This window comes from Giraffa tippelskirchi, chromosome 12 (assembly GCF_054371585.1).
Source record: "Giraffa tippelskirchi isolate mGirTip1 chromosome 12, T2T-mGirTip1v1.2.pri, whole genome shotgun sequence".
In the NCBI taxonomy this organism is placed as follows: domain Eukaryota; kingdom Metazoa; phylum Chordata; class Mammalia; order Artiodactyla; family Giraffidae; genus Giraffa; species Giraffa tippelskirchi.
In genome coordinates, this window is record NC_137286.1 from 36,196,780 (window position 1) to 36,224,445 (window position 27,666).

The 27,666-nt window shown below is 37.2% G+C and overlaps 1 protein-coding gene across 3 annotated transcripts in view; it reads right to left on the minus strand.

Moving 5' to 3' along the window:
- Positions 1-2,923: 2,923 nt before the first annotated feature.
- Positions 2,924-27,666, minus strand: part of UBE2Q2 (ubiquitin conjugating enzyme E2 Q2) — a 58,017-nt gene continuing 33,274 nt past the window's right edge. For all 3 annotated transcript variants that reach the window (XM_081549646.1, XM_081549644.1, XM_081549645.1), the window contains 5 exons: positions 20,868-20,926; positions 10,178-10,226; positions 9,660-9,755; positions 5,692-5,758; positions 2,924-3,797 (listed from right to left, as the gene is read on the minus strand). In XM_081549646.1, coding sequence (XP_081405772.1) covers positions 3,766-3,797; positions 5,692-5,758; positions 9,660-9,755; positions 10,178-10,226; positions 20,868-20,926 — 303 coding nt within the window. In that variant the 3' untranslated portion in view covers positions 2,924-3,765. The remainder of the gene's footprint in view (positions 3,798-5,691; positions 5,759-9,659; positions 9,756-10,177; positions 10,227-20,867; positions 20,927-27,666) is intronic.

A 27,666-nucleotide genomic window follows, 5' to 3' on the forward strand; every position in this document is an offset into this window, starting at 1 on the left:
AAAGTGTGAAAATTAATACCTTTATTCAACACCGTGTAGCCCTCAAGTTCTGAACGTGTAAATCGGCTTACAGAGTACCTACCATTGCTGTGAAAGCACGCCCCAAACAGCACTAGTTCCCTGCCTGTAGCATCAGATTCACCTGGGAAATACTCAGCTTGGCGCGTTCTGGTCCCCACCCCAGGCTTCTATGCGGGCTGAGGCCCAGCAGTCGGAGTTTTAGCTTTACTGTGATTTAAACTTACCCCTGATGCAAGTTGAAGTTGAGAACCACAGACAGAAAAATGTAAGCACAGCAGATACTGCTCTCTCTCCAGTGAACACCCACTCCTCCTGCAGCTTCCTTGCTAACAAGGCCCTGATCTGGTGCCCAGCTCTTGACTGGTAAATGTGGTAAGTCTAAAAAAAGCGGGTCTCCAGCAATCCCACTGCTGGGCATACACACCGAGGAAACCAGAATTGAAAGAGACGCGTGTACCCCAATGTTCATCACAGCACTGTTTACAATAGCCAGGACATGGAAGCAACCTAGATGTCCATCAGCAGACGAATGGATAAGGAAGCTGTGGTACATATACACAATGGAATATTACTCAGCCATTAAAAAAAATACATTTGAATCGGTTCTACTGAGATGGATGAAACTGGAGCCCATTATACAGAGTGAAGTAAGCCAGAAAGAAAAACACCAATACAGTATACTAATGCATATATATGGAATTTGAAAGATGGTAACGATAACCCTATATGCGAGACAGAATAAGAGACACAGATGCATAGAACAATTTTATGGACTCTGAGGGAGAAGGTGAGGGTGGGACGTTCTGGGAGAATAGCATTGAAACATGTATATTATCATATGTGAAACAGAACACCATTCCATGTTCGATGCATGAGACGAGGGCTCAGGGCCGGGGCAATGGGATGGCCCAGAGGGATGGGATGGGGAGGGAGGTGGGAGGGGGGTCCAGGAAGGGGATCACATGTAGACCCATGGCTGATTCATGTCAATGTATGGCAAAAACTATTACAATATTGTAAAGTAATTAGCCCCCAACTAAAATAAATAAATTTATTAAAAAAAAAGCGGGTCTCAAACATTTTGACTTCAGGACTGCTTCACATTCTTAAATACTGACAACGCCAAAGAACTTCTTTGGGTTATATTTATCATACTAATTCACTTAAAATAGTCCATCACAGAGTAACTTATGCAAAAATAACCTTACCAAATCTCCACCCCATTCCCCAGTATCGCATAGTGTAGCATCTTTACATCTTATAAACCTCTAACTTCTGGCTAAGTAGAAGACAGCTGGATCTGCTTCTGAATTCAGTCTGTTCAATATCGTGTCTGTCACATCATGTAGCCTCTGGAAAACCTCATTGTACACTTGTGAGAGAATGAGAGTGAAAATATCAAATAATGGTTTAGTGTTGCTTTGACCTTAAAAACCTCCTAAAAGGGTCTCAGGAGTCTCCAGAGTTCTCCAACAGATTATACCTTGAAAACCACTGGTCCAAACTAATCATGATAGTTTCATTCTTTTAACCAGCCATTAATTTAGGGGTAGACAAATGCTCTAGTTCTAGGCCAAAAAAAAGTTACGTTTTTTTGAAAGGGGGAGTAGGGGGACCTCTAAAAACTTTCTCACTTCCTAAGGAGACACTAGACCACAGGGCCATTATCTACCTCTGGATGGATTAAGATGGCTGCACATTCAAGTCTATCCAAAGATGAAACCAACACAGAAAGATCTCAAAGAAGCAGAGGTACTATGCCGGGAGTTTTCCTACCTCTGTACTTCTTGTATGTGAAAAACTGACAATTGTGTAAAGAGGCTATGGGTACACTGAACAGGGAACAGATTACTGTAACTTGGGGAATTAGGAAAGCGATGAAGAAAGTAGCACTTGAATTTATATTAAAGAATCAGTGTGGGCAAGGGAAAAGGTTGAGGAAACCCTAAGTATGCCAAGTTTATACACACCAATTCTGGGTTCTCCAGCTTTCTCTTGTGAAATCAATCTGCCTCAAGCCTCTCCTTACCCCATCCCACCATATATGATCCTATTCCAGAAACCCAACAGAGCCTATAGAAACTCAAAACAAAGAGTATCTGTTACAAAAGGAAAGTGAGTTATTTTTTAAATGGTTCTTTATTCATAAACTTGATGCAAGTTTACAAAATTTACTGTACATTGCCAAATAAATCTGCAATGAAAAATAAAGTCCAAAAAACCCCCCAAAACCAAAAACCAAAGCATGCCAAATGTGCAGCTGTCAATCTGCTAGCCATCAGGATATTAAAGAATTCAATAATGTATTCAAGATTTAGCCTTAGGTTTAAGGAACTTTAATGCTTTCAAGAATTCTGCCTTGTCACTTGTTATCTCAGCAACTGGCAATCGGAATTGTATACAAATTAACCAAGTGAACAAGAATGCCAGAAAATCTTTTTCTATTATCCTCTTAACCAAAATAGGAGAAAAAAAAAGGAGGAAAAAAAAGAGAAAAAAACACAATAATGCAGAAGTGCCAAGTCTTTCAGATGTGGTTTACAAAGTTAAAAACTGAGTCTTAAAGCGCAAGAAACACTTTTGAACTTTGTAACTGGTCTGTGCAGAAAAAATGTGCTTCTGGGTTTCTTTTTAAAAGTGCTTAATAACTAGAGTTTACTTTTAAATCAAGTTTGGGTATATTAAAAAAAAAAATCTATTACCAACCCAATAGGACTAATTCAGGTAAGGCAATAAAATGGAGAGTACACTGATTTGAGTCTAGATTTTATAAAAGAATTAATATATGTAGAATTCCTATTAGTCTTTCAATGTAAAAGCCATTATTATGACTATAGAAAAAATTTAAGTCTCCAAATTAGATACTTTTTGTACTTAACCATGCAGTTTTGTTCAAGGAGTCTTTGTGCCAATCACTTTATAAGTTTATTAGTTTACAACTGATTGCAACATCCCGTTAATAAAATGGAAACGTAGAATGACTTAGTATTTTAAATAATTCAAGCTCTATACTTCAAGCTCTTCTTCATAAGAAATACTGAACCAATAAGAAGCAGATTCAGCTCAGCAAGACTCTGATGCCCCGGTGGAAATTACTACGTACAAGCTGAATTGACACAGCCTTGCTTTGCTCTGCCTAAAAGGTTCAACTCACTTAAGAGCAAATCTTCGGGAGATAGTTCAGATCTTCATAGCCATAAAAAAAAAAAAAAAAAGGTTTAACAGTTTAACAAGTACATTTCCTGTCATTATTTTGGCAATATTATAAAATAGTTTTAACCTGAAAAAGCTATTGTGATTCAGAACACCTTAAATTTTCTAAACCAATATTTAACATTGATTAAACTTTATTGGCTTTAAATGGAACAATATATTGCAAATCCTCATAACACACGAGCTCAAAAATGGGAAACTTGCCCTCAAGTCATAACTTCAATAACCTGATGCTGACTTGTCTGCTTAAGACATTTCACCTTTCAAGAAAGAGATGATAAGGAGTGGCCAGTATGTGTATTTATCAGAAAAAATACAGTAAAGGCCCCACTGCTCAGTCCAAGATACCTAAAATGAGAAAAATGGAAAGGCTGTAACTTATACTGGATCAGTTGACAGATTATCCACTAAAATATCTATTAGCTAACATCTTCGGTACTGCTGTTATAGGGGCACTCAAAGCTTGTGTCTGCATGTTGGAAAGATTTTCTTTAAAGCAACACTGGTCCAAGCATACAAAAGTCAACACATTTAGCCATCTTCCTTTGGAGGGGTATACCAGCCTGCAAAAGAATGGGGAAAAAAAGTTAACATATTTTAATTCTTAAATCAACTAGGAGAAGTGGCATTTTAGCAAGTTTAGATACTTTCTCTACCCATAATTTTCTCTACCTGTAATTTCCCTGTTTAAACCTATTTGTAAAAATTAAGCTTATACTTGGGTTGGTAACAAACACAACATTCTGATATATTCACAATATAGTTATTTTCTATGAATAAATTGTACTTGAATTTTCAAGGTAAGATCTCTGTATTAATGGCATTTTTACCTAAAGAGAAAAGTGTGGAAATTAGACAACAAGCTAAGTTTTATATAGGAAACTGAACTAAAAATAACTGTCCCCAAACAAAATCCTGGTATTTTAGAGTACGAGGAACCTGGACTGTCATCAGTGCAGTGATGTCTTTTTACCAGTGAGGGTGCCATCTCAGCAGGTGCCCTGATTAAGTGATTAAGCCCAAGATCACATTTAGCAGCAGCAGGTTAACTAGAATCCATCTCCTGAATCTGAATTTATTGCTCTTTCATCATAGCTGATTATACACACACCCACACTTTCTCAAATACAGTGCTTTCCATAAACATTTTTGAATACTGACTATAATGTCTAACTTAACAAAAAATAAAAGATAAGAAAAACATGTTTCTATGCTCAAAAAAGATAAGCTCTCTCTAAAAAGGCAAATGAGACTGAGACAAAGTATTGTTTGGTACGAAGCTGCCCTTCCAACAGTATAAATATACCAAGACTTGTGGAGTGTCCACGTGCTTATTAATAAAGGAGCATATAGACATCTTTGGGTCTGTTCATTTAGCATGCTAGAGATGAATATTATTATGAAAATCCAGCTTTGTCCTCAAATTTTATCATTTCCCTCTTCAGAAGCTTGAAAACTGTTCTGAATACTATTCTTTCAAAAGTAAGCAGTCCCTGCAAAAGTGAGAAGTTAGCTCTATCACTTAAATGAAAGTGAGCACACACAAAACACAAATATTAAGTCACAAGCTACCACATTCTAACTAAATAAAGAACACTTTACTGTAGATACTCTTGAAGAAAAACTACTTCCTATCAATTAACCTCCTCTGCACAAAAATGCATCCATTCCACTACCCCAGCTACCATGAATATCAGCACACTTGGTTATTAAGTGCTGCACACACACACACAACTTATTTCCTTCCTCACGTTTGGCAAGACAGACATCATATTAATTTTAGAGATGAGAAAACTAAGGCTGAAAGGTAATGGGACTTGCTCAGGGCCACAGCGCTAGTGAGTGACACAAATGGTGCCTGGTAATAGGTCTTCTGACTCCAAGTCTACTTCTTTGTCATCTCACTATTAGAGACAAAAACTCCAAACATGCCTTGTGAATACAAGAAAAATTTAAAATAAGTCCAATAAAGTTTTGAAAAAAATTTTTTTAAATTTACAATTCAAATATTGTTAAGTGTAGACTGAAGTAAGAACTTTTTTACTTGAATAAATCAATCTGCACGATTCTCAAAAAGCATTAAGTGGTCTGAAAATGGTTCAGCAACTGGTTCATGATCCTGACTGCACTTACCCAGTATTAACAGCAAGAACGCCACCTTCAGAATTGCCTTTAACTCAGTTCCTATCCCAATATCACATATTTCAAGTGAGTAAAGTGATTCATTCATTAATCTACTCAAAAATCTTTGACTCAGAGATTCCCAGGCCAAGTATTTAGGATACCAAGATTTTGAATGAAGCACAGTATGTGTATCCTCAAGTTAAATTGTTTCACTCTGGTAACCATACTTTGTAAGAAATTAAAACAAAAACAGAAGAATAAAACAAAATAAGTAAACAGTACATTATGTAAAACTTTACGTATGGCAATAAATACTTTTTGAAGTAAACCTACCATTTTTCTCATGTATCTGTACAATGGAATTATAGGATTGCTGGGCTCTTGCTAGATTATACTGATTCTGAAAGAGAATTATACATTTTATATCAAAACTATAAGTAGATGAAAATCATTACAAATACTTGATGGATTATTTGCATCACCGCTGTACTTAAAAGCACACAGGAAACCAAGTATTTCCATTTCAAAAATAAATTTCCCAATTTCATTATTCCCAGCTATTTTAGGGGATAACAGAATCAAAATTATTAGTTTTCTAATAAAGATCTACAAAATTCACAGTTCATTTTCTAAGTCCTCCTGCCACTGTACAAGTACAAGGCTTTATGAATAAAGTTAAAGGATGTTGTTTGGATGCAAGGAGAATGTACATGTACATATATATGTGTATGTATGTATGTATAACAATCACTGGTGTAGAGCAGAAATTAACACATTATAAATCAACTATTACTTCAAAAAAGAAAACAACATTTGTATCTAGAAATAGAAAATCATAAATGTCCACTGACAGAAGACTCTTCCTCATAACCTACATCAAAAAAAAAAAAAGAAACTACAAAATACTGCCTTCAGGTAAGGAAACATTAGGGCTTAAGGACTACACATATGGATAACATTTTGAGTTAAACACCTGAAGAATGCCCATAAGTGATACCAAGTCACACTACTAAAGGAGTCTTCTTTTGTTAACCTCTATAGCTTACAATGTCTTCTGAGGGACCAAGTGTAGGATTGATTTTATTAATTTTATCCCCATAAGTACAACTTGCCTACATCTTAACTTCCAATTACCTATCGTGGAGAATTATCATAAGCATTCTCCATAGTGGTTCACATCTATTATGTTATGTCACAGAATTTTTTAATAAATTCATAGCATAAGAATGTATATAAACACATTCCAAACGACAACTTTCATTCCTACCTGGCCTGCAACCACCCAGTTCCTCCCCTCACCCACCTTCCTTCTTCCATTCAAATAAACTACTCTTATTAGTATCCCTGTATATCCTTCAGATTATACAAGAAAATTAATGTACAGCCTTTTGTTATTAGTCACTGTCCCCTGCTTTTTTCAGGAAATGATAGCATGACCTAGAGTAAAAAATTATATCCTCCTGGTTAAATGAGACTTTTATCAGTAAGTAGTCACTAATGCTTTGTTCCAAAATCACACTGTTTACACTACAGCTAAATCACCTTTTTGTCAGTGTATACAGGCAAACGTCATTTTACTGCACTTCACTTTTCTGCACCTAGCAGATACTGCATTTTTGTTACTGTTTTTAACAGTTTGAAGATTTGTGACAGCCCTGCACCAAGCAAGTCTATTGTCTCCATTTTTCCCCAAGAACACTGGCTGACTTTGTGTGTCTGTGTCACATTTTGGTAATTTGAAATACTTCAAACTTCTTCATTACTATGTTTGTTAAAATGATCTGGGATCACTGATTTTTGGTGTTAACTGCTACAACTAGCTGAAGGCTCAGATGATGGTTAGCATTTTTTAGTAGTATTTTTTAATTAAGGCATGTACATTGTTTTTTAGACATAATGCTATTGCACACTTAGGAGACTGCAGTACAGTGTAACTGTTACACATACTAGGAAACCAAAAAGTTCATGTGGTTTGCTTTATTGTGAAACTGGCTTTACTGAAGTAGTCTGGAACTGAACCCATAATATCTCCAAGGTATGCCTATACTGGTCTATCTCTGTTATCTTCTTCCTTTAAAAAAATTCCATCTCTTTGTATCCTCACATGTTAAATATACTTCTTGTGACAAATTATAATAGAAAATTAAAAAGAATATATTCATAAATGTATAACTGAGTCACTTTGCTGTACAGAAAAAAAACACTATAAATCAACTATTTCCAAAAAATGTTAATAAAAATAAATAAATACACTTCGTAAAGACCACTTAATTCAAACTAACTGGTAACTTCTGTGCATTTATATTTGTTATGACTTATTTATTTGGATTTGCTTTTATAACTTCACTTTCTGATTTCTGCTGCTCACTTTTTAATATGATTTTATTGTCTCCTCCTGGGATTCAAATAAGACATGTTTCAGACCTCGTTCTGATCTGTACTTCTTAACTTCTGCTGTCCTATCTATTCCTGGGTCCCTCTGTGCAACATTCTGAGTTATTTCTTCTAATAATTCTCTCTTCTGATGTCTAATCAGTTTCTCATTTTAACATTCTTCATTTCTATAGATTCTTTTCTCTGATCACTAGATTCTACACGTAAGTATTCATTTTCTCACAATTTTAATATCTGCTAATTCCAAAACTTCAAGTCTTTGTTGACTCTGTGTCTCTTAGTCATTGTTTCTGCCAGTTCTCACGTATGTTAGGTTGTCTACTTGGGTGTTTATCATCTTTCACTGTCAAGTGAAAAAGCTGGCTTAAAACTCAACATTCAAAAAACGAAGATCTTGGCATCCAGTCCCATCACTTCATGGCAAATAGATGGGGAAACAGTGGAAACAGTGACCGACTTTATTTTTGGGGGCTCCAAAATCACTGCAGATGATGACTGCAACCATGAAATTAAAAGACACTTGCTCCTTGGAAGAAAAGCTATGACCAACCTAGACAGCATATTAAAAAGCAGAGACATTACTTTGCCAACAAAGGTCTGTCTAGTCAAAGCTTTGGTTTTTCCAGTAGTCATATATGGATGTGAGAGTTGGACTATAAAGAAAGCTGAGCACTTAAAAATTGATGCTTTTGAATCGTGGTGTTGGAGAAGACTCTTGGGAATCCCTTGGACTGCAAGGAGGTCAAACCAGTCCATCCTAAAGGAAATCAGTCCTGAATATTCATTGGAAGGACTAATGCTAAAGCTGAAACTCCAATACTTTGGCCACCTGATGCAAAGAATTGACTTATTGGAAAAGACCCCAATGCTGGGAAAGATTGAAGGCAGGAGGAAAAGGGGACGACAGAGGATGAGATGGTTGGATGGCATCACCGACTTGATGGACATGAGTCTGAGCAAGCTCCGGGAGTTGGTGATGGACAGGGAAGCCTGGCATGCTGCAGTCCATGGGGACACAAAGAGTCGGACACGACTGAGTGACTGAACTGAACTGATCTTAATCTCTGAGAATCTTATAGTCTTAATTCAGAAATCCTTTCTTCTAAAGAATATTGGCATTTGCTACTGATGAGAACTGTAGATACAATTAACATGAGACCACTTTAGTCCCCTTGGAGAATCAATTTTCTGCTTCCTCTGTGAGTTAAGATTCCAGTGAGCTCATGATTTGATGTGCAATACAGTTATAAATACTTACTTAGGTTTAGTACTATTTGGATAGGTTTTTAATACAAAATTCACAAGGAATTTTAGGAACATACAGAATTTTTTTTTAAATGTCAGATCAGGATGATTTCCATCACACACTTTTCCAAAATATACTAACTTCAGAGTTTGTTTTGGTCTTCTTAAGTGTTAACAGATAACTATAATTAGACATGAAAGATATTTCTGATATAGTAGGTGAATAAAGAATAGAACAAGGTGGTTAAGAGCAGAGACTAACGGCCAGAACGTCTGGTTCCAATCCTCACTCTCCACCTGTGACCTTAGATGAGTCACCTAACTTCTCTGTGCTTCAGTTTCCTCATCTACTAAATGAGGACAATAGTAGTACCTACTTCTAGGTTATTAAGAGGATAGAAAGTTAATACAAATAAAAAGTTTAGATTAGAGCCTAGCACATACATGCTTACTAGGAATTAACTATTACAATGGGATCTCAATTTGGGGAAGCATGCAACTACATATAATTTTTTATTCACTAGTATATATAAACCAATAATAAATTTTAAAACACAGACATATTTAATTATAGTAGAAATAACAAAGAGTAAAATAACAGGTAGAAGCTTCATAACAGGAAATGTATCTCATAGTTAATGTGACATTCTTAATAAAAGTACCTTATTTGCTCCAAACTGCACTCTGGCTTTGCCTTTAACTAAGGTGGCATTAATTTGCATGATGACCGATTCTATTGAATAGGCACTGCTCCAGCCCTATAGAAAGAAGAAAACACTTCTCTAAAACACCGTGGTATTCCTGATTCTCACTCAGGAAAACTTAAGAAAATGGTATATAACTTAGTGGTATCAAATTTATGTCAAGTTTGTAGTCAAGGAGTAAAGTTGGACCATTTCCAAAATCTCACAAAACAAAGAAACCTATGTTGTAAGTGCAACAAATGAGCAAATTATACATCACTCTTATTGCCCATCCTAGCATAGATTAAGCACAAAGTACAATGTTATTTTACTGGTTTAAATAGCTTTCATTATTAAAATAGGTGCTATTAGCAAAAAAAAAAAAAATTTAAAGTAGGTACTATTACAAAGAGCTCTGTCCATTTAGAATCTAATTTACATAATTAAAACACTCCACAGAGGTTGAAATACTTGAGTACAATAAGAAAAATAGTCACCTGTTTTGTGAGTAGTTCCATGCACAGTGCTCCGCCACCCAACACGTACCTTAAAAAGAAAAAGGAATCATAGATCTCTAGATCTTGGTATTCTTTCTTCAGTTTTTGAAGTATCATTACTAAGAAAGTGTGCATACAAGTAATGTGCATACAAGTAAAGATTAAAAGATAACATGCAAAATGAAAATAAGTTTTTAGGGTTACAGAACTATGGGTAATTCTAAAATTCTGATATCATCTAAATGGTTTTTTTTTGTTTTTTTTTTTTTTTTACTAAATAATGGTTCTTAACAGAACACTTAAAAACTTTTAAGGTGTCAGAAACTAAGAACTTAGCCCTAAAAATTCCAGAGAATGAGGGCAGAAGAAATCTTCCTTAAATGGTTTTCAACTGTTCTACCCATCTTAAGATTTCTCCACCATCATGTTAAATAGCCAAGAGCTTTTCCTCTGACAGCAGTGATGACTTTACCCTATCTATAATAATGAACATCTGCAGTTATAGTTAAAATATTTTTCATTCTGTTGTGAAGATCAAATGATTCTGACCAAGGAGCCTCTCTGGAACTCCCCTATTTCTCTTTCTGGTCCTGAGGACTCTTCTCTGAACCAAGGACAACTATGGGGGATTTCATTAGAAATCTCCCTTAGAAATCATTATTTAGATCAAGATTCTTCAGCCTTTGACATTTTCTCAAACAAAGTAACTCCTCCTTTAACGTTAAACTTTAAAACACATTAAATATCATGCCTAAAAATAAAAGGAATGGTAATTACAGAAGAAAACCTGTAGCAATCTTGAAAACACATAAGGTAGGACCACTGATTAGGTCTATGTGAAAACTGTGTCCACCACAAATTTTGTTTGTCCTCTGGGACTCTGCCCATGCCTTTCTCTTGCCTAAGATTCCTTCTGCTGCCTACTCTCCCAAATGTCTGTTCCTCCCCTGCCCCATAAAACTTGCCAAGACCATTCGAGCCTGTAAATTTTGCATTCTGGCTAAGCAAATGCATCCTTGTATTGACTAAACCAAGTAACAGAGAAGTAAGGCATCTAAAAACTTCTACTGTAGACCACTAGTAATAACAGTTACAGTGGAATTACTCACTAACAGAAACTAGTCAATAACTCTCCCCTATCCTGGAGAATACAGGCAACCATCTCTCTTACTTCCTTGTCTCAACTTCTGGGAACTTTCAAAGCAAAGTTTAATAGGAAGAAAAAAACTCCAAAAAAATTAAATCAGGAAGGAGAATCATGAGATTTTACACCTTGTAGGGGAGGAAAAAATTGGGAGATTGGGATTGACATACACACTACTATATATAAAATGGATAACTAATGAGAATTTACTATATAGCACAGGGAACTCTACTCAATACTGGGTAATGATCTATATGGGAACAGAATCTTAAAAAAGAGTGGACATATGTAAATGTATTAATTGATTCACTCTGCTGTACAGCAGAAAATAATATAACACTGTAAATCAACTATACACCATAATTTTTTTTTAATAAAAGATAAACTGTGTATATTCTCTTATGTTCCTGAAACTCAGAAATTTGTCTACAATTCTCTGAATCTCCCACTGGGCTCAAAGTGTATCTTGCACATTTAAAAATCTTGCAGCTTTAAATAAGCATTTGCTGATTTAACAGAATTACAAGATCCAAGCTCTCATTTGATTTTCATTTCTCCAAAACCACTCAAAGTCTAGTAATCTATTAATAAGTTAACACCATTCTTGGTCCTTACACTTCAGAAATGCTAAAGAGAAACTTATTTTAGGAAACAGAGATATGTAGTTAATGCTGAGTTACCAATTATCTAATCACCACCTTCCCCTTTAGCACCCCACTCTTCATTTTAGGGGTGGAGAGTCTTGTCAGGAGAGAAGGGAAAGCTTTCATACTTGTAGATCAGAAGAAAGTACATTTTCTACAAGCACATAAAAACTAAAAAAAGTGTTTGATGTCTCAACACAGACAGAAGTAGTTCTAATACCTATACAAAAAGTGAGCTAAGTATATATTAGTGCATAATAAACTTTCCTTAGTATATACAATTACTAAATTTCTCTTTAATATATACCACCAGCAGCATTTACACGTGAAAAAAAGTCAATTCTACTTTTGTATTGTATCCTTTTATCAGTATGTGTTCTAAGCTCTTATTGCTCTTAGGGTCCAAACAAAGAGCTCCTGCAGAATACTGAGACCATACAAGGACACTAGAAAAAAAAAATAATCTAAGGGTCATTTACAGATAAAATGCCATATACATGGGCACAGTAATATTTTCAACATTTTTCAGTTGCCAAAGTTATATAGCAAATACTATCCTAAGTTCAGCCTCTTTGGGCATTCACTTTATAAAATTTTTGTTTTACTAGGAGGTTCTTGCCAGAATGTTTGCCAGCTAACCTCCCCACCCACAATCTAGGATGATCACTTAATTGCTATGAGGGGACAACAGATACCAGTACTTAAATGGACAGCAAATACCATTAATCATGCAACATTGAGTCTTACAAGGATCCAAAAAATAGATGAGAAATAAAATTTTATATTAAATCAAATTCTTGATAATGATCACATTTTTTAAAAAACAAGGCAGGCTTCCAACACAAGACTGTAAAGCAGTTATCCTCCAATTAAAAATAAATTTTTTAAAAATGCAGGTTCATCAGCCCATATAAAACAGTCATGATCTTTCCCTTTGTAGAGGTAAGGAAAGGGGCCATGGATAAGAACAGATCCCTGAAAGAGCAATAAAGTTCTGGCATTTAAAACCAGATTCTTAAAATAACGTTTCCTCGATACAGACAAAAAACCCATGGTCATATAGAAGTAGAAGTATTCTCTTTGTGAATGACTGGGACACAAACAATACCTCCTATTATATCAGCCAATAAAGCATCTTCAGTTGCTTACAAAGAGCTCTCTAATAATGTATTGTATTACCATCAAATAATCTTTCTGATTCTCACTACACTGTACCCTGGACTAAGCAAGAAAGACAGCCAAGTTTTGATGGCTCAGTAAAGTAGCTCATAAAACACCAGTGGACTGGAAATTGTATATTACCCTAAACTGCCTATTTACTGTATTTGCCTACATCTTGCTAACTTACTATAATAAAGCTAAAGGCAAAGGAGAAAAGGAAAGATATACGCATTTGAATGCAGAGTTCCAAAGAATAGCAAGGAGAGATGAGAAAGCCTTCCTCAGTGATCACTACAAAGAAACAGAGGAAAACAACAGAATGGGAAAGACTAGAGATCTCTTCAGGAAAATGAGAGATACCAAGGTAACATTTCATGCAAAGATGGGCACAATAAAGGATAGAAAAGATACGGACCTAACAAAAGCAGAAGATATTAAGAAGAGGTGGCATGAAAACACAGAAAAACTATACAAAAAAGATCTTCATGACCCAAATAACCATGATGGTGTGATCACTCACCTAGACCCAGACATCCTGGAATGCGAAGTCAAGTGGGCCTTAAGAAGCATCACTTCAAAAAAGCTACTAGAGGTGATGGAATTCCAGTTAAGCTACTTCAAATCCAAAAAGATGATGCTGTGAAAGTGCTGCACTCAATATGTCAGCAAATTTGGAAAACTCAGCAATGGCCACAGGACTGGAAAAGGTCAGTTTTCTTCCAATCCCAAAGAAAGGCAATGCCAAAGAATGCTCAAACTACCGCACAATTGCATTCATCTCACATGCTAGCACAGTGATGCTCAAAATTCTCCAAACCAGGCTTCAACAGTACATGCTGCTAAGTCACTTCAGTCGTGTCCGACTCTGTGCGACCCTATAGACAGCAGCCCACCAGGCTCCGCCATCCCTGGGATTCTCCAGGCAAGAATACTGGAGTGGGTTGCCATTTCCTTCTCCAGTGCATGAAAGGGAAAAGTGAAAGTGAAGTCGCTCAGTCGTGTCCGACTCTTAGCGACCCCATGGACTGCAGCCCCCCAGGCTCCTCCATCCATGGGATTTTCCAGGCAAGAGTACTGGAGTGGGGTGCCATTGAGCCCTGAACTTCCAGATGCTCAAGCTGGATTTAGAAAAGGCAGAGGAACCAGAGATCAAATTGCCAACATCATTGAACAACACCATCAAAAAAGTAAGAAAGTTCCAGAAAAACATCTAGTTCTTCTTTATTGACTATGCCAAAGCCTTTGACTGTGTGGATCACAACAAGCTGTCAAAAATACTTAAAAGAAAAAAGAAAAACACTTAAAAGAGATGGGAATACCATACCATCTTACCTGCCTCCTGAGAAATCTGTATGCAGGTCAGGAAGCAACAGTTAGAACTGGACATGGAAAAACAGGCTGGTTCCAAATTGGGAAAGGAATGTGTCAGGCTGTATATTGTCACCCCGCTTATTTAACTTATATGCAGAGTACTTATATCATGAGAAATGCTGAGCTGGATGAAGCTGGAATCAAGATTGCTGGGAGAAATATCAATAACCTCAGATATGCAGATGACACCACACTTATGGCAGAAAGTGAAGAACTAAAGAGCCTCTTGATGAAAGTGAAAGAGGAGAGTGAAAAAGTTGGCTTAAAGCTCAACATTCAGAAAACTAAGATCATGGCATTCGGTCCCATCACTTCATGGCAAATAGAATGGGGAAACAGTGGAAACAGTGACAGACTTTATTTTCTTGGGCTCCAAAATCACTGCAGATGGTGACTGCAGCCATGAAATTAAAAGATACTTGCTCCTTGGAAGAAAAGCTATGACCAACCTAGACAGCATATTAAAAAGCAGAGACATTACTTTGAGGACAAAGCTCCATGTAGTCAAAGCTATGATTTTTCCAGTAGTCATGTATGGATGTGAGAGTTGGACTATAAAGAGAGCTGAGCACCGAAGAATTGATGCTTTTGAACTGCGGTGTTGGAGAAGACTCTTGAGAATCCCTTCGACTGCAAGGAGATCAACCCAGTCCATCCTAAAGGAAATCAGTCCTGAATATTCATTGGAAGGACTGATGCTGAAGCTGAAACCCCAATACTTTGGCCACCTGACGCGAAGAACTGACTTTGGCCACCTGACGCGAAGAACTGACTCATCTGAAAAGACCTTGATGCTGGGAAAGATTGAAGGCAGGAGGAGAAGGGGATGACAGAGGATGAGATGGTTGGATGGCATCACAGACTCTACGGACATGAGTTTGAGCAAGCTGCAGGTGTTGGTGATGGACAGGGAAGCCTGGCGTGGGGCAGTCCATGGGTTCACAGAGTCAGACACGACTAAGCAACTGAACTGCCAAGTTACTATATTTTCTTGTCTCGTTCAGTCATTCACAAATATTTACTGCATATATAGGAATAGTATGTATGCATGCTAAAAACTGAAGCAGACACAAGAATTACAATGAAGAAAACTGATATGACTTGCCTTCATGATGTTTACAATATAGTAAAGATTAGATGTTAAATGAACAATAAAGTAGGGGAGGGGTCCCAAAGTTCTGTGAGAAGGAAAAACCAGAAGCCTTATTTTAAATTTGGTGGTCAGGAATAATATACCTACGAGTGACACACAAGGTGAGACTTGCAGGAATTGAAGTGTGGGTGGACACAAGAGGACTGAAGAGGCAAGCAAGGGCAAGATGACAGACAGCGTATGGAATATGGTAAGGACATCAACCTGCAGGAGCAGCGGGAAGGCATGGGATGTGTTTAAGCAGAGGAGCAACATAATCAGAACAAATCTGTAAAAGCTCACTCTAAAGAGCTTTATGAGTGAGGAGATAGAAGCAGGAGTCCAATCAGAAGTGATCACTCTGAAGTGATCCAAGTGAGAACTGATGGTGGTAGCAACAAAACTGGAAACTATTAGATCTGAAAACCCTTTAAAGTGGAGAAACAGAGGAAAATGAGAAAAAGATGAGATATAAAGAATGACTCTAGGTTCATTAAGTGAGATAAGGAAGACTGGGGAAGGGAGACTGAAAAAAAGATGGGCTCAAGTTTTTGTCCTAAAGGCCTGAGGTGCCTGTTTAAGAGACATTCGAGTCGAGGTGTCAATAAAGCAGAAGAATACTGGAAACACCAAAGACACAGGGATGTGAGATACAAGCCCAGGAGTCACTGGCACACAGAAATATTTTAAAAGCCATGGAGCTTTTTCAACAAATCACACAAGAACAATTGGACATTAGGTAAAAATCTATGATCTAAATCTTACACAAAAATTAATTCAAAATGATTCACAGACGTATCTGTAAAATGTAAACTGTAAAACTTTGAGGAACAAAAATAGAAGAAAAATCTTTGGGATCTAGGACTAGGCAAAGAGTTCTTAGACTTGATACCAAAAGCATAATTTTACTTCAAAGCTAAAATATTTTGTTCTACAAAAGATTTTGTTAAGATAAAATTAAGCTAAATACTAGAAGAAACTAAAAAACCACACATCCAAAGGGTTACTGTGTAGAATGCATCTTACTAACTTTCAAAATTCAACAGAAGAACAATCCAATTAGAAAACTGGCAAAAGACATGAACAAGTATCTCTTGGAAGAGTACATAAAGTTGTCACATAGGCACATGAAAGATGTTCAACATTGAGGAATATTCATTAGGGAAATGCAAGTTAAAACCACAATGAGACATCACTGCACAGCTAACAGCATGGTTAAAATAAAAACAAATGACATCACCAAATGCTGGCAAGGATGTGGAGAAAGTGGATCACTCACACATTCTTGACAGGAATGTAAAATGGTAAAGCCATTCTGGGAAACTGTGGTAGTTTCTTTTAAAACTCAATATGCAATGACTGTGCATGCGTGCAATGTCAGTCGTGTCCAACTCTGGGTGACCCTATGAACTGTAGCCTGCCAGGTCCCTCTGTCCATGGGATTCTATGACCTAGCAACTGCATTCCTAGGCATGAATCCCAGAGAAAGGACAATACATTCACATTCATTCACACACACACACACACACACACACACAGTATACAAGTATTCAGAGCAGCTTTATTTGTAATACTCTTAACAGTGAAGTCAGTCTAGAGGTTCTTCAGTGGGTTACTGGTTAAACAAACTGTGGTACACAGTGCACCATGGAATACTACTTAGCAATAAAAAGGAACAAACTAGTCAGACACTTAGATGACTCTCCAGGGAATTATGAGTAAAAAACAAAAAACCAGCTAATCCCCAAAGGTTACAATACAAAACTTTAAGATTTCATTTATGTAACTTTTTTTATAATGACAAAATATTAGGAATGCAGGATAGATGAGTGGTTACCAGGAGTTAAGGGATAAGGGGCATTAGAGGAAAATGTGTATAGCTTCAAGGGGCAACAGAAACGATCCATGTGGTGTTGGAACTGTACAGTACCTTGACTGCCGTGTTGCATACACAAATCTACTCAATATAGAATTCAATACACACATATGCACGCATGCACACTAAGTCGCTTCAGTCATGTCCAACTCTTCGCGACCCCATGAACTGTAGCCTATCAGGCTCCTCTGTCCATGGGAATTCTCCAGGCAAGAATACTGGAGTGGGTTGCCAGTGCCCTCCTCCAGGGAATCTTCCCAACCAAGGGATCAAGCCCAGGTCTCTCACATTGCAGGCAGATTCTTTACTATCTGAGCCACCAGGGATATATATGAGTTATACATAAAACTGGGAAAATCTGCATAAGCACTATATATTGTATCCCTGTGTCTATATCACTGTTTCATAATACTATACTATACAGCTTTGCAAAAATCATACCACTAGGGAAACTAGGCAAAGGGTACAAGGTATCTCTAATTTTTCTTACAACTGTGTGCAACTATACAATTAACTCAATGAAAAAGAAAAAAAATTTTTTTAAAGGCAAAGGAATGAAGGGAAAAGAGGAGTTCCCAGCAAAAAGAGACTGAGAAGAGGCAATCAGAAGCCAAGGGAAAAATGTTTCGGTGTTGCTGAGAAATCTAATAATCAGGTATGATAGAACCTGAAAAGGTACTTCTGGATTTACCAAAGTCCCTATTGGAAATATCAGTCTGGGAGGAACAGTAATAGCCAATGCCAAACTACATGGGGCTAAAAAGTGAACAGGAAGGAAATGAAGAGAGTTGGTTACATACACACTGCTTGTGGGAATGTAAATGGTGCAGCCACTTGGGAAAAGTGTGGCACTTCATAAAAAGTTAAAAAGAGTTATTGCAAAGGACCTAGTGACTCCTCGCATAGCTGTATATGATACAGAAATGAAGATGTGCACACAGAAACCTGTCTGTGAAAGGTCACAGCATTATTCATAACAGCCAAAAGGTGGAAACAAATGTCCACAGATAAATAAAATGGAATGAGCTACTGATATATGCTGCAACATGGATGAACCTGGAAAAATTTCAAGTGACAGAAGCCAGTCACAAAAGCCTGTAATTTGGTTGTTTCCTTAAATGAAAATGTCCAGAATATGCAAATCCATAGAGATAAAAATTAGTAGTTGCTGGTGGGTGGAGGGATAGGAGAGAGGAATGAGAAGTGATTGCTAATGGGTACAGAGTTTCTTCTGGAAGGTGATGAAAGCATTTTGAAATTAATGGTAATGGTTACACAACTGAGTATACTATACTACTGAACTGTACACTGTAAAAGGGTGAGTTTTATCACATGTGAATTGTATCACAATAAAGCTGTTGTGTTTAAAAAATTTTTTGACAAAAAACAAATAAGGAGGAGATATGGGAGGAGATATGGGATATAAAATATTTGGAACAAAAACTGTTCAATAATCTGTCCAGAGTCACAGTGTTTAATTAAGCATTAGCCTGAGTCAGAGATCGCAAGCTGTTCTTATCAGGCTTCACACTTTTTAGTTCTCCCCATGTCAGTCAATAATTGTTACTTTTTACTTAATAGTTGACTGTGAAGATCAAGTCATATTGATTTCGCCTCAAATTAGCCTTCATCCTTCATTCACCTTTCCATTCCCATCACTACTGTAGCAACTCAGGCTGTTATCACTTTACCCTACAACAGTGGCATCAGCTCTTAACCAGCCTTGCATTCTTCCAGACTTGGTGAATGTAATTTGTCCTGTAGTTTTTTCTACCAGATTTAGCTTTCTAAGACATTCTTTTTACTGTTATTTCCCTATTTCTGAACCAGTTAAAGAAAAATAAATTAAATATCCATGGGTAATAGTTTGCTCAGCAATCCATGCTCCTATATAATTACAAGCTATTGTCAACACAATTTCCTATAATTCTTCTATAGGAACTCTACCCCTCATGTGTTATAGCTCAAACTGTTCTGGTAAACTGAATACACCATGCTCTTTCCTAAATGTGTGATTGTGTTTACTTTTCACCTATGTAGACAATTTTCCTTCAGCCTCCATAAGTTGACCAAATCCCACCCAATACTTCAAGATCTAACTGAGATCCCACCTACTTGTCTAAGTCTTCCCAGATCACTATTGCCAGAAGCAATCTCCTTTTCCTTTAAGGTCAGAGAACTTAAGTCCATACTTAATACTTGACAAATCAATTGAATACTCAATACTTCTAAACTTTTATTATTGCTGCCTTTTGGTATAATGGAAAAAACACTTTCTTAGAAAATATAAAGTTTATTTGGATAAGTCACAAACTGACTTATTATTCTAGTTATTTATTTGAATAATGGGAAAATAACCCCATTTGGTAAAAGTAATCAATGGAAGAGAAACTATATAGCAGATTTTAAAACTGAAAATGGCATTATTTATAATTTAATTATCTCCACAAGGTGGTAAACTACTAAGACCATAAACTCTAGAAAATTTTTTCCACAACAGAACGTGAAAAAAAATCTATGCTAGTGAAGTTTACATCAGATCTCAAAATAATTTGATAAAAATATTTTTTATACATTTATCCTGAATTTGCAAAAAGTTTCCAAATATTTTCCTTAATCATTGTTTTAATGATGCCATCCATATTGTTTTAATCTAAATGAGACTATATCAAGCATAGAAATGATCAAAGGACTGGATATTTTGATTTTAATTACCATAATATGATTGTTTCACAGAGTGGACTTCATCAGCTGAGCATATCACCATTCTCAAATTAGTTTAACTCCTCTTACTTTAAGGATCTACAGAACCTTCCATAACTAACCTAGGCACAAATTCTGATCTTTTCACCATCGTTCATATGACTTCTAATCACACAAAAAAATACAAGTTTCAATAAAAAATGCCAGGCAATTACCATTTGATTCTATCAAACTGAGACAACCCCTTTAGAAAATCAATGACCAGCTCGATAGGCCCATGACATTTCCTATGATTATTCCTCGCATCATGGGCATGTGGGAATCACTATCTAATCCTAACTTTCTCTAAACCCTCAATCACAACTTACATTTGAAAAACAATTGATTTTTTAAGGTGAAGTATATACACATAGAGGTCATTTAAAAATCCCTATAAACATAATGGTTTATACCAGTGATGCTTAAATTATGGTTCCCAGCCCGGAACATCAGCTTCACCTGAGACTATCTTAGATATGGAACTTCTCAGGCCCCATAACAAGTCCTACTGAATCAGAAACTTTGAGGTAAAGTTTAGCATTCTAGGCCTCCTGGCATTTGACTAGCCCTCCAAATGATTCTGATGTATACTATCAAAGAAAATAATCACTTAAACTTACCCTCCTGAGAGAACAGGTAATACCACTCGAACAAATGGAGGATCAAAAGGAAAGTTATCCTAAAAAACAAATAAGCAAGTTTAATTTTAAGACTATCCTTAATACTGTATTATTTAGAAGATTTTCAAATAATCTATACAGAATGCATACATTTATTATCTAATGATGAATGAGGGTCATAAACATAAAAATAGTCCCCCAAAATAAAATGAAATGAAAACCAAAGCAAATAAAAATGAAGATCAGGCCCAAACAGAATAGTATATTTGCAAAATTATGAAATACAGAAAGAGGTTCCCACTTCCAAGAGAACTATATAAAGGAACCATTCCAATAATGATGGACTAGGTAATTTGGATCAATCCTCTGGCTATGAACTAGAAAAGGTAGACAGATGTATAACTACAGAGCTAAGATTACGAAAAGGGAACCTCAGAGTCAGCCTCTTTTTCCCTCTTTGGATTTTCTTTCAATTGGAGGAGAGGAAGATAAGAGGTTAAGAAGCTGAGAAGAACAAGACTCCTTACAAGTCGCTATAGCACACGTTAGCCTGGGACCTTGAAGGACAAACCACAAACTACACAGGCAGAGGACAAAGCCCACCTTTATATCATCTCATTGCCATTTTGGATTCAGGGATCCTGGGCTGCAATGCAGTACCTGATGGGCAAACGTACATCTTCTGTGTAGAGGCCTAGCATCCAAGGCTTCAAATTAGTTCTCTAATCATTCATATATAACATCTATCACCAAAAATAACCAGTCATATGAGACTTAAAGACAGCATTATCAGAAAATGACAGACAAAACTACAAGGAGTCAAGATAAGCATTACCAGACATAGATTTTAAAATAACTAAGCTGAATATTCAATATCACAGTAATCCAAGTCTATGCCCCGACCAGTAATGCTGAAGAAGGTGAAGTTGAACGGCTCTATGAAGACCTACAAGACCTTTTAGAACTAACACCCAAAAAAGATATCCTTTTCATTACAGGGGACTGGAATGCAAAAGTTGGAAATCAAAAAACATCTGGGGTAACAGGCAAATTTGGCCTTGGAGTACAGAATGAAGCAGGGCAAAGGCTCACAGAGTTTTGCCAAGAGAACGCACTGATCATAGAAAATACCCTCTTCTAACAACACAAGAGAAGACTCTACACATGGACATCACCAGATGGTCAACACCGAAAGCAGACTGATTATATTCTTTGCAGCCAAAGATGGAGAAGCTCTATACAGTGAGCAAAAATAAGACCAGGAGCTGACTGTGGCTCAGATCATGAACTCCTTATTGCCAAATTCAGACTTAAACAAAAGAAAGTAGGAAAAACCACTAGACCATTCAGGTATGACCTAAATCAAATCCCTTAGGATTATACAGTGAATTTAAGATTTAAGGGACTAGATCTGATGGACAGAGTGTCTGATGAACTATGGATGGAGGTTCGTGACCTTGTATAGGAGACAGGGATCAAGACCATCCCCAAGACAAAGAAATGCAAAAAAAGCAAAATGGCTCTCTGAGGAGGCCTTACAAATAGCTGAAAAAAGAAGAGAAGTGAAGAGCAAAGGAGAAAAGGAAAGATATTCCCATTTGAATGCAGAGTTCCAAAGAATAGCAAGGAGAGATAAGAAAGTCTTCCTCAGTGATCAGTGCAAAAAAAGAGAGGAAAACAATAGAATGGGAAAGACTAGAGATCTCTTCAAGAAATTAGAGATACCAAGGGAACACACACAAAGATGGGCACAATAAAGGACAGAAATGGTATGGACCTAACAGAAGCAGAAGATATTAAGAAGCGGTGGCAAGAATACACAGAAGAACTGTACAAAAAAGATCTTCACGACCCAGATGATCACAATGGTGTGATCACTCACCTAGAGCCAGACATCCTGGAATGTGAAGTCAAGTGGGCCTTAGAAATATCACTACAAACAAAGCTAGTGGAGGTGATGGAATTCCAGTTGAGCTATTTCAAATCCTAAAAGATGATGCTATTAAAGTGCTGCACTCAATATGCCAGCAAATTTGGAAAATTCAGCAGTGGCCGCAGGACTGGAAAAGGTCAGTTTCCATTCCAATCCCAAAGAAAGGTAATGCCAAAGAAAGTTCACACAGTTGCACTCATCTCAGACGCTAGCAAAGTAATGCTCAAAATTCTCCAAGCCAGGCTTCAACAATACGTGAACCGTGAACTTCCAAATGTTCAAGCTGGATTTAGAAAAGGCAGAGGAACCAGAGATCAAATTGCCAACATCCGCTGGGTCATCGAAAAAGCAAGAGAGTTCCAGAAAAACATCTGCTGCTGCTGCTGCTGCTGCTAAGTCGCTTCAGTGGTGTCTGACTTTGTGCGATCCCATAGACAGCAGCCCACCAGGCTCCCCCATCCCTGGGATTCTCCAGGCAAGAACACTGGAGTGGGTTGCCATTTCCTTCTCCAATGCGTAAAAGAAAGTGAAAGTGAAGTAGCTCAGTCGTGTCCAACACTTCGCAACCCCATGGACTTCAGCCTACCAGCTCCTCCATCCATGGGATTTTCCAGGCAAGAGTACTGGAGTGGGGTGCCATCGCCTTCTCCGAGAAAAACATCTACTCCTGCTTTACTGACTACGCAAAAGCCTTTGACTGCATGGATCAAAACAAACTGTAGAAAATTCTGAAAGAGATGGAACTACCAGACCACCTGACCTGCCTCTTGAGAAATCTGTATGCAGGTCAGGAACCAACAGTTAGAACTGGACATGGAACAACAGACTGGTTCCAAATAGGAAAAGGAGTATGTCAAGGCTGTATATTGTCACCCTGCTTATTTAACTTATACACAGAGTACTTATATCATGAGAAATGCTGGGCTGGATGAAGCACAAGCTGGAATCAAGATTGCTGGGAGAAATAGCAATAACCTCAGATATGCAGATGACACCACCCTTATGGCAGAAAGTGAAGAAGAACTAAAGAGCCTCTTGATGAAAGTGAAAGTAGAGATTGAAAAAGTTGGCTTAAAGCTCCACATTCAGAAAATAAGATCATGTCATCCAATCCCATCACTTCATGGCAAATAGATGGGGAAACAGTGGAAACAGTGTCAGACTTTATTTTTTGGGGCTCCAAAATCACTGCAGATGGTGACTGAAGCCATGAAATTAAAAGACGCTTACTCCTTGGAAGGAAAGTTATGACCAACCTCGACAGCATATTAAAAAGCAGAGACATTACTTTGCCAACAAAGGTCCATCTAGTCAAGGCTACAGTTTTTCCAGTAGTCATGTATGGATGTGAGAGTTGGACTATAAAGAAAGCTGAGCACCAAAGAATTGATGCTTTTGAACTGTGGTGTTGGAGAAGACTCTTGAGAGTCCCTTGGACAGCAAGGAGATCCAACCAGTCTATCCTAAAGGAGATCAGTCCTGAGTGTTCACTGGAAGGACTGATGTTGAAGCTGAAACTCCAATACTTTGGCCACCTCATGCAAAGAACTGATTCATTTGAAAAGACCCTGATGCTGGGAAAGATTGAAGGCAGGAGGAGAAGGGGACGACAGAGAATGAGATGGTTGGATGGCATCACCGACTCAATGGACATGAGTTTGGGTGAACTCTGGGAGTTGGTGATGGACAGGGAGGCCTGGCGTGCTGCAGTCCATGGTGTCGCAAAGAGTTGGACATGATTGATCGACTGAACTGAACTGAAGCCGAATATGTGCAAGAAAAGACAAGACTGAAAACCCTAGCAGAAGACTAAAATTATAAAAATGAACTATATAGAAATTCTGAAGCTCAGAAATACAATAACTGAAATTAATAACTTGATGGATGAGTTTAACTACTGTGGAGACTTGGAAGAGAAATTTAGTATACTGGAAAAATAAGTCAGAAAGCATCCCAAATGAAGCCAAGAGAGAGAAAAATGTGGAAAATACAGATAATAAGCAAGATGTAGGAAAACGAATTGAAAAGGCTAATCATATACATAGAGTCCTAGAAGAAGAGAGAATGGGACAGAAGTAATATTTGAAGAGATAACATCTGAGAATTTTCCAAAAATGAGTAAAGATTTCATAAGATTTACCCACTGTAAATACTTCAAGAGTAACAATGGAAGCTGTAATAGAGGAATGACATCTTTGAGGTAATGAAAGAAAGCAATTTCCAACCTAAAAATCTATACCGAATGAAAATACTTTCCAAAAATGAAGTCCAAATACAGATATTTTCCTATAAGCAGACCCACACTAAAGGAAACAAAATGGATATTCTTCAAGCAAGAAGAAGGTCCTAGATGGAAACATGGAGAATAAAGACCATGAAGAGAGCTAATACATACATAGGCCCAAATGAACACTGAAGAGTTATGTAATAGTGATGTATAAGGGTTTAGATAAATATAGAACTAACAGGAATGACAACAAGAGCACAGAGTACATGTTCTAAGATCTCTGTGTTGACAAGGAAAAAGAAAAACACTAACAAATTTATATTACACTTTGACAAGCTAAGGATATGCATTGTAATTGTAAGGCAGTAAAGAAGAGTAAAGGAATGATAAGCACCATGCTAATAGTGGTGGGGAAACCAGAGTAATTTCTTAAAAATCTGAAAGAAATGAGAAAAAAGAGATGGTTCAAGGACAAATAGAATGAGACACTAGATTGAAACCCAAATAGCAATAACAACATTAAATGTCAATAGATGATTGCTTTGGCAAAGATCAGGCTTGATAAACATATAAAGAAGGCAAAATAAGAGAAAAGAATCTTAGTTAATTCTCAGGCTGCACAATTCTTTCAAATTTTCAGTCCTGGAAACTGAGGTTTCCAGAACAAAACTTCTTCTCTCAGTGAACTTAAGTAAAGACTGTAGCTGAGGTAGCCCCAGAGTGTCAGAGGTCTTGGCCTCTGACAGAGTGTCAGTGTCAGATGAGTCCAAAAAAGGTCCCATCCACTACAACAGAAGAGCAAGACAACAGCATACTGCCTCCCATGAAGATATGTCAGGAACTCTAAGAGAAATTACCACCAATTTCTATGTTCAAATAAAAAAGAATTAGTCAACAACTAATGCCCCTTAAATCAAAAATCAATCTGCAGGTAAAGGAGCTAAACAAACATTTGTTTCATCCAGTTATTTCTAAGAACACAAAAATACAATGTTTACTTCTAAGAAACAGAAAAATAACAGTGTTTATTTCTAAGAATACAAAAATACAGTGTTTAACTCCCTACCTCTACCCATCCTTGAGCAAGACTCTAAGGAACATATAAACTATGAAAAGTAAATCCTAATAGGAGAGGGAGATAAAAAACACACTTCTGATGGCTAAAACAGGTAATCTTAGCTATCTACTGTAAGGCAGAAAAAGAAAAAATATATCCACACAAGAAACCAACTTAATGACAGTTACTATAATCTACTTCCGAATAAGTAGCTCACCTTTTATCTACAATTTAATAAAGAAAAGCGTAGATGCAAAGTTTGGTAAAGCACAACTTGATTTAATTTCCTGTATTTTAGATTGTTGAATGTGTGATTCCACATGAGTGACTACAAACCTCTCTGAATTGATTATGTGACAACGAGGCCTCCCTTCACTTTAAGTAATGCCTCAGATTAACTACTCTATCAAAACCTAGGGATCCTATTCCACAAACTCTGTACCTTGGAACTCAGTAACCAAAATTTTACAGAAGTAAGGTGTCGGGGTGGGGGAGGGTAGGTCCAGGCACTGGGGGCAGGAGAAGGTGGTTTCTGTTAAAACAGATATATGACAGGGAATTCCCAGGCAGCCGAGCAGTTAGGACTCCACACTTTTCACTCCCAGGTTCAATCCCTGGCGGGGGAACTAAAATCCTGCAAGCCATGCCGTGTATCCAAAACAAAAATATAGATATGCGAGTTCCTGTGGTATATTAACTCAGAAACTAAGAATGTCAGGGTTTACAGCAATCTCACACAGTTATCTGATTTCCAAATAAACTAGGCCTTCCAAGCTATTCTTAATGTTGAGGAACATTCTATTTTTGAATGACTACATCATCGGATGGCTCTAAATAGTTACAAATCACTTTATTACATTGAGTCTCTTTACAGTCTGACTTAATTTTATTGCCATGCCTTGTGTTCATCAAAAACAAAATCAGACTAATACTTCTACATACTCAGTCCTTCAAATAGTTGAAGACAAGCTATCACAAACCCCCATGTTCTCCTCTCCAAATCTACAATTCCACCATCTTAGGACATGGTAAGGAATCTCTAATCCTTGCTACTATTCTCTAGATGAACCCAGATTTGTCTAAACAAACTCTTTTTAAAGTACTACCTCAGAATTCAACTCCATAATTCACACATGGCCTGGAAAGCCAGACCACCACTTCCTAACCAAGCTGCTGACAAATCTAATACGGCCCAACCCTCCTGCCCCTTTCCCCTTCCCAACCTGGTGTCCCACTATATCTCAAGTTTCATATTCTTATTCTTCAGGACCCTCAAGGTGTCACCGTGGACATTCAAGGCCTCAAATACTATTCATGCTCCTTCTGTGAATCCTTCTGAGTCATATCTGCTATCCTCCAAAATCTATGAATTGAGATACTTATAACTTGGCAACTGAGTTTAAGGTCCTCTTCACAACGTCACAAGTCTCAGTTTCCTGGTCAAGATTTCATATTCCTTTAAAGATATGTCTGAAAGGAGAATATGGGAGGGGAGTGGCCCGTATTGGGCTTCAAAGATATTGATACGGTTCTATTTCTTAAGATTGGTGTTGGGCATATGATTTAATTATTTAGATTTCAA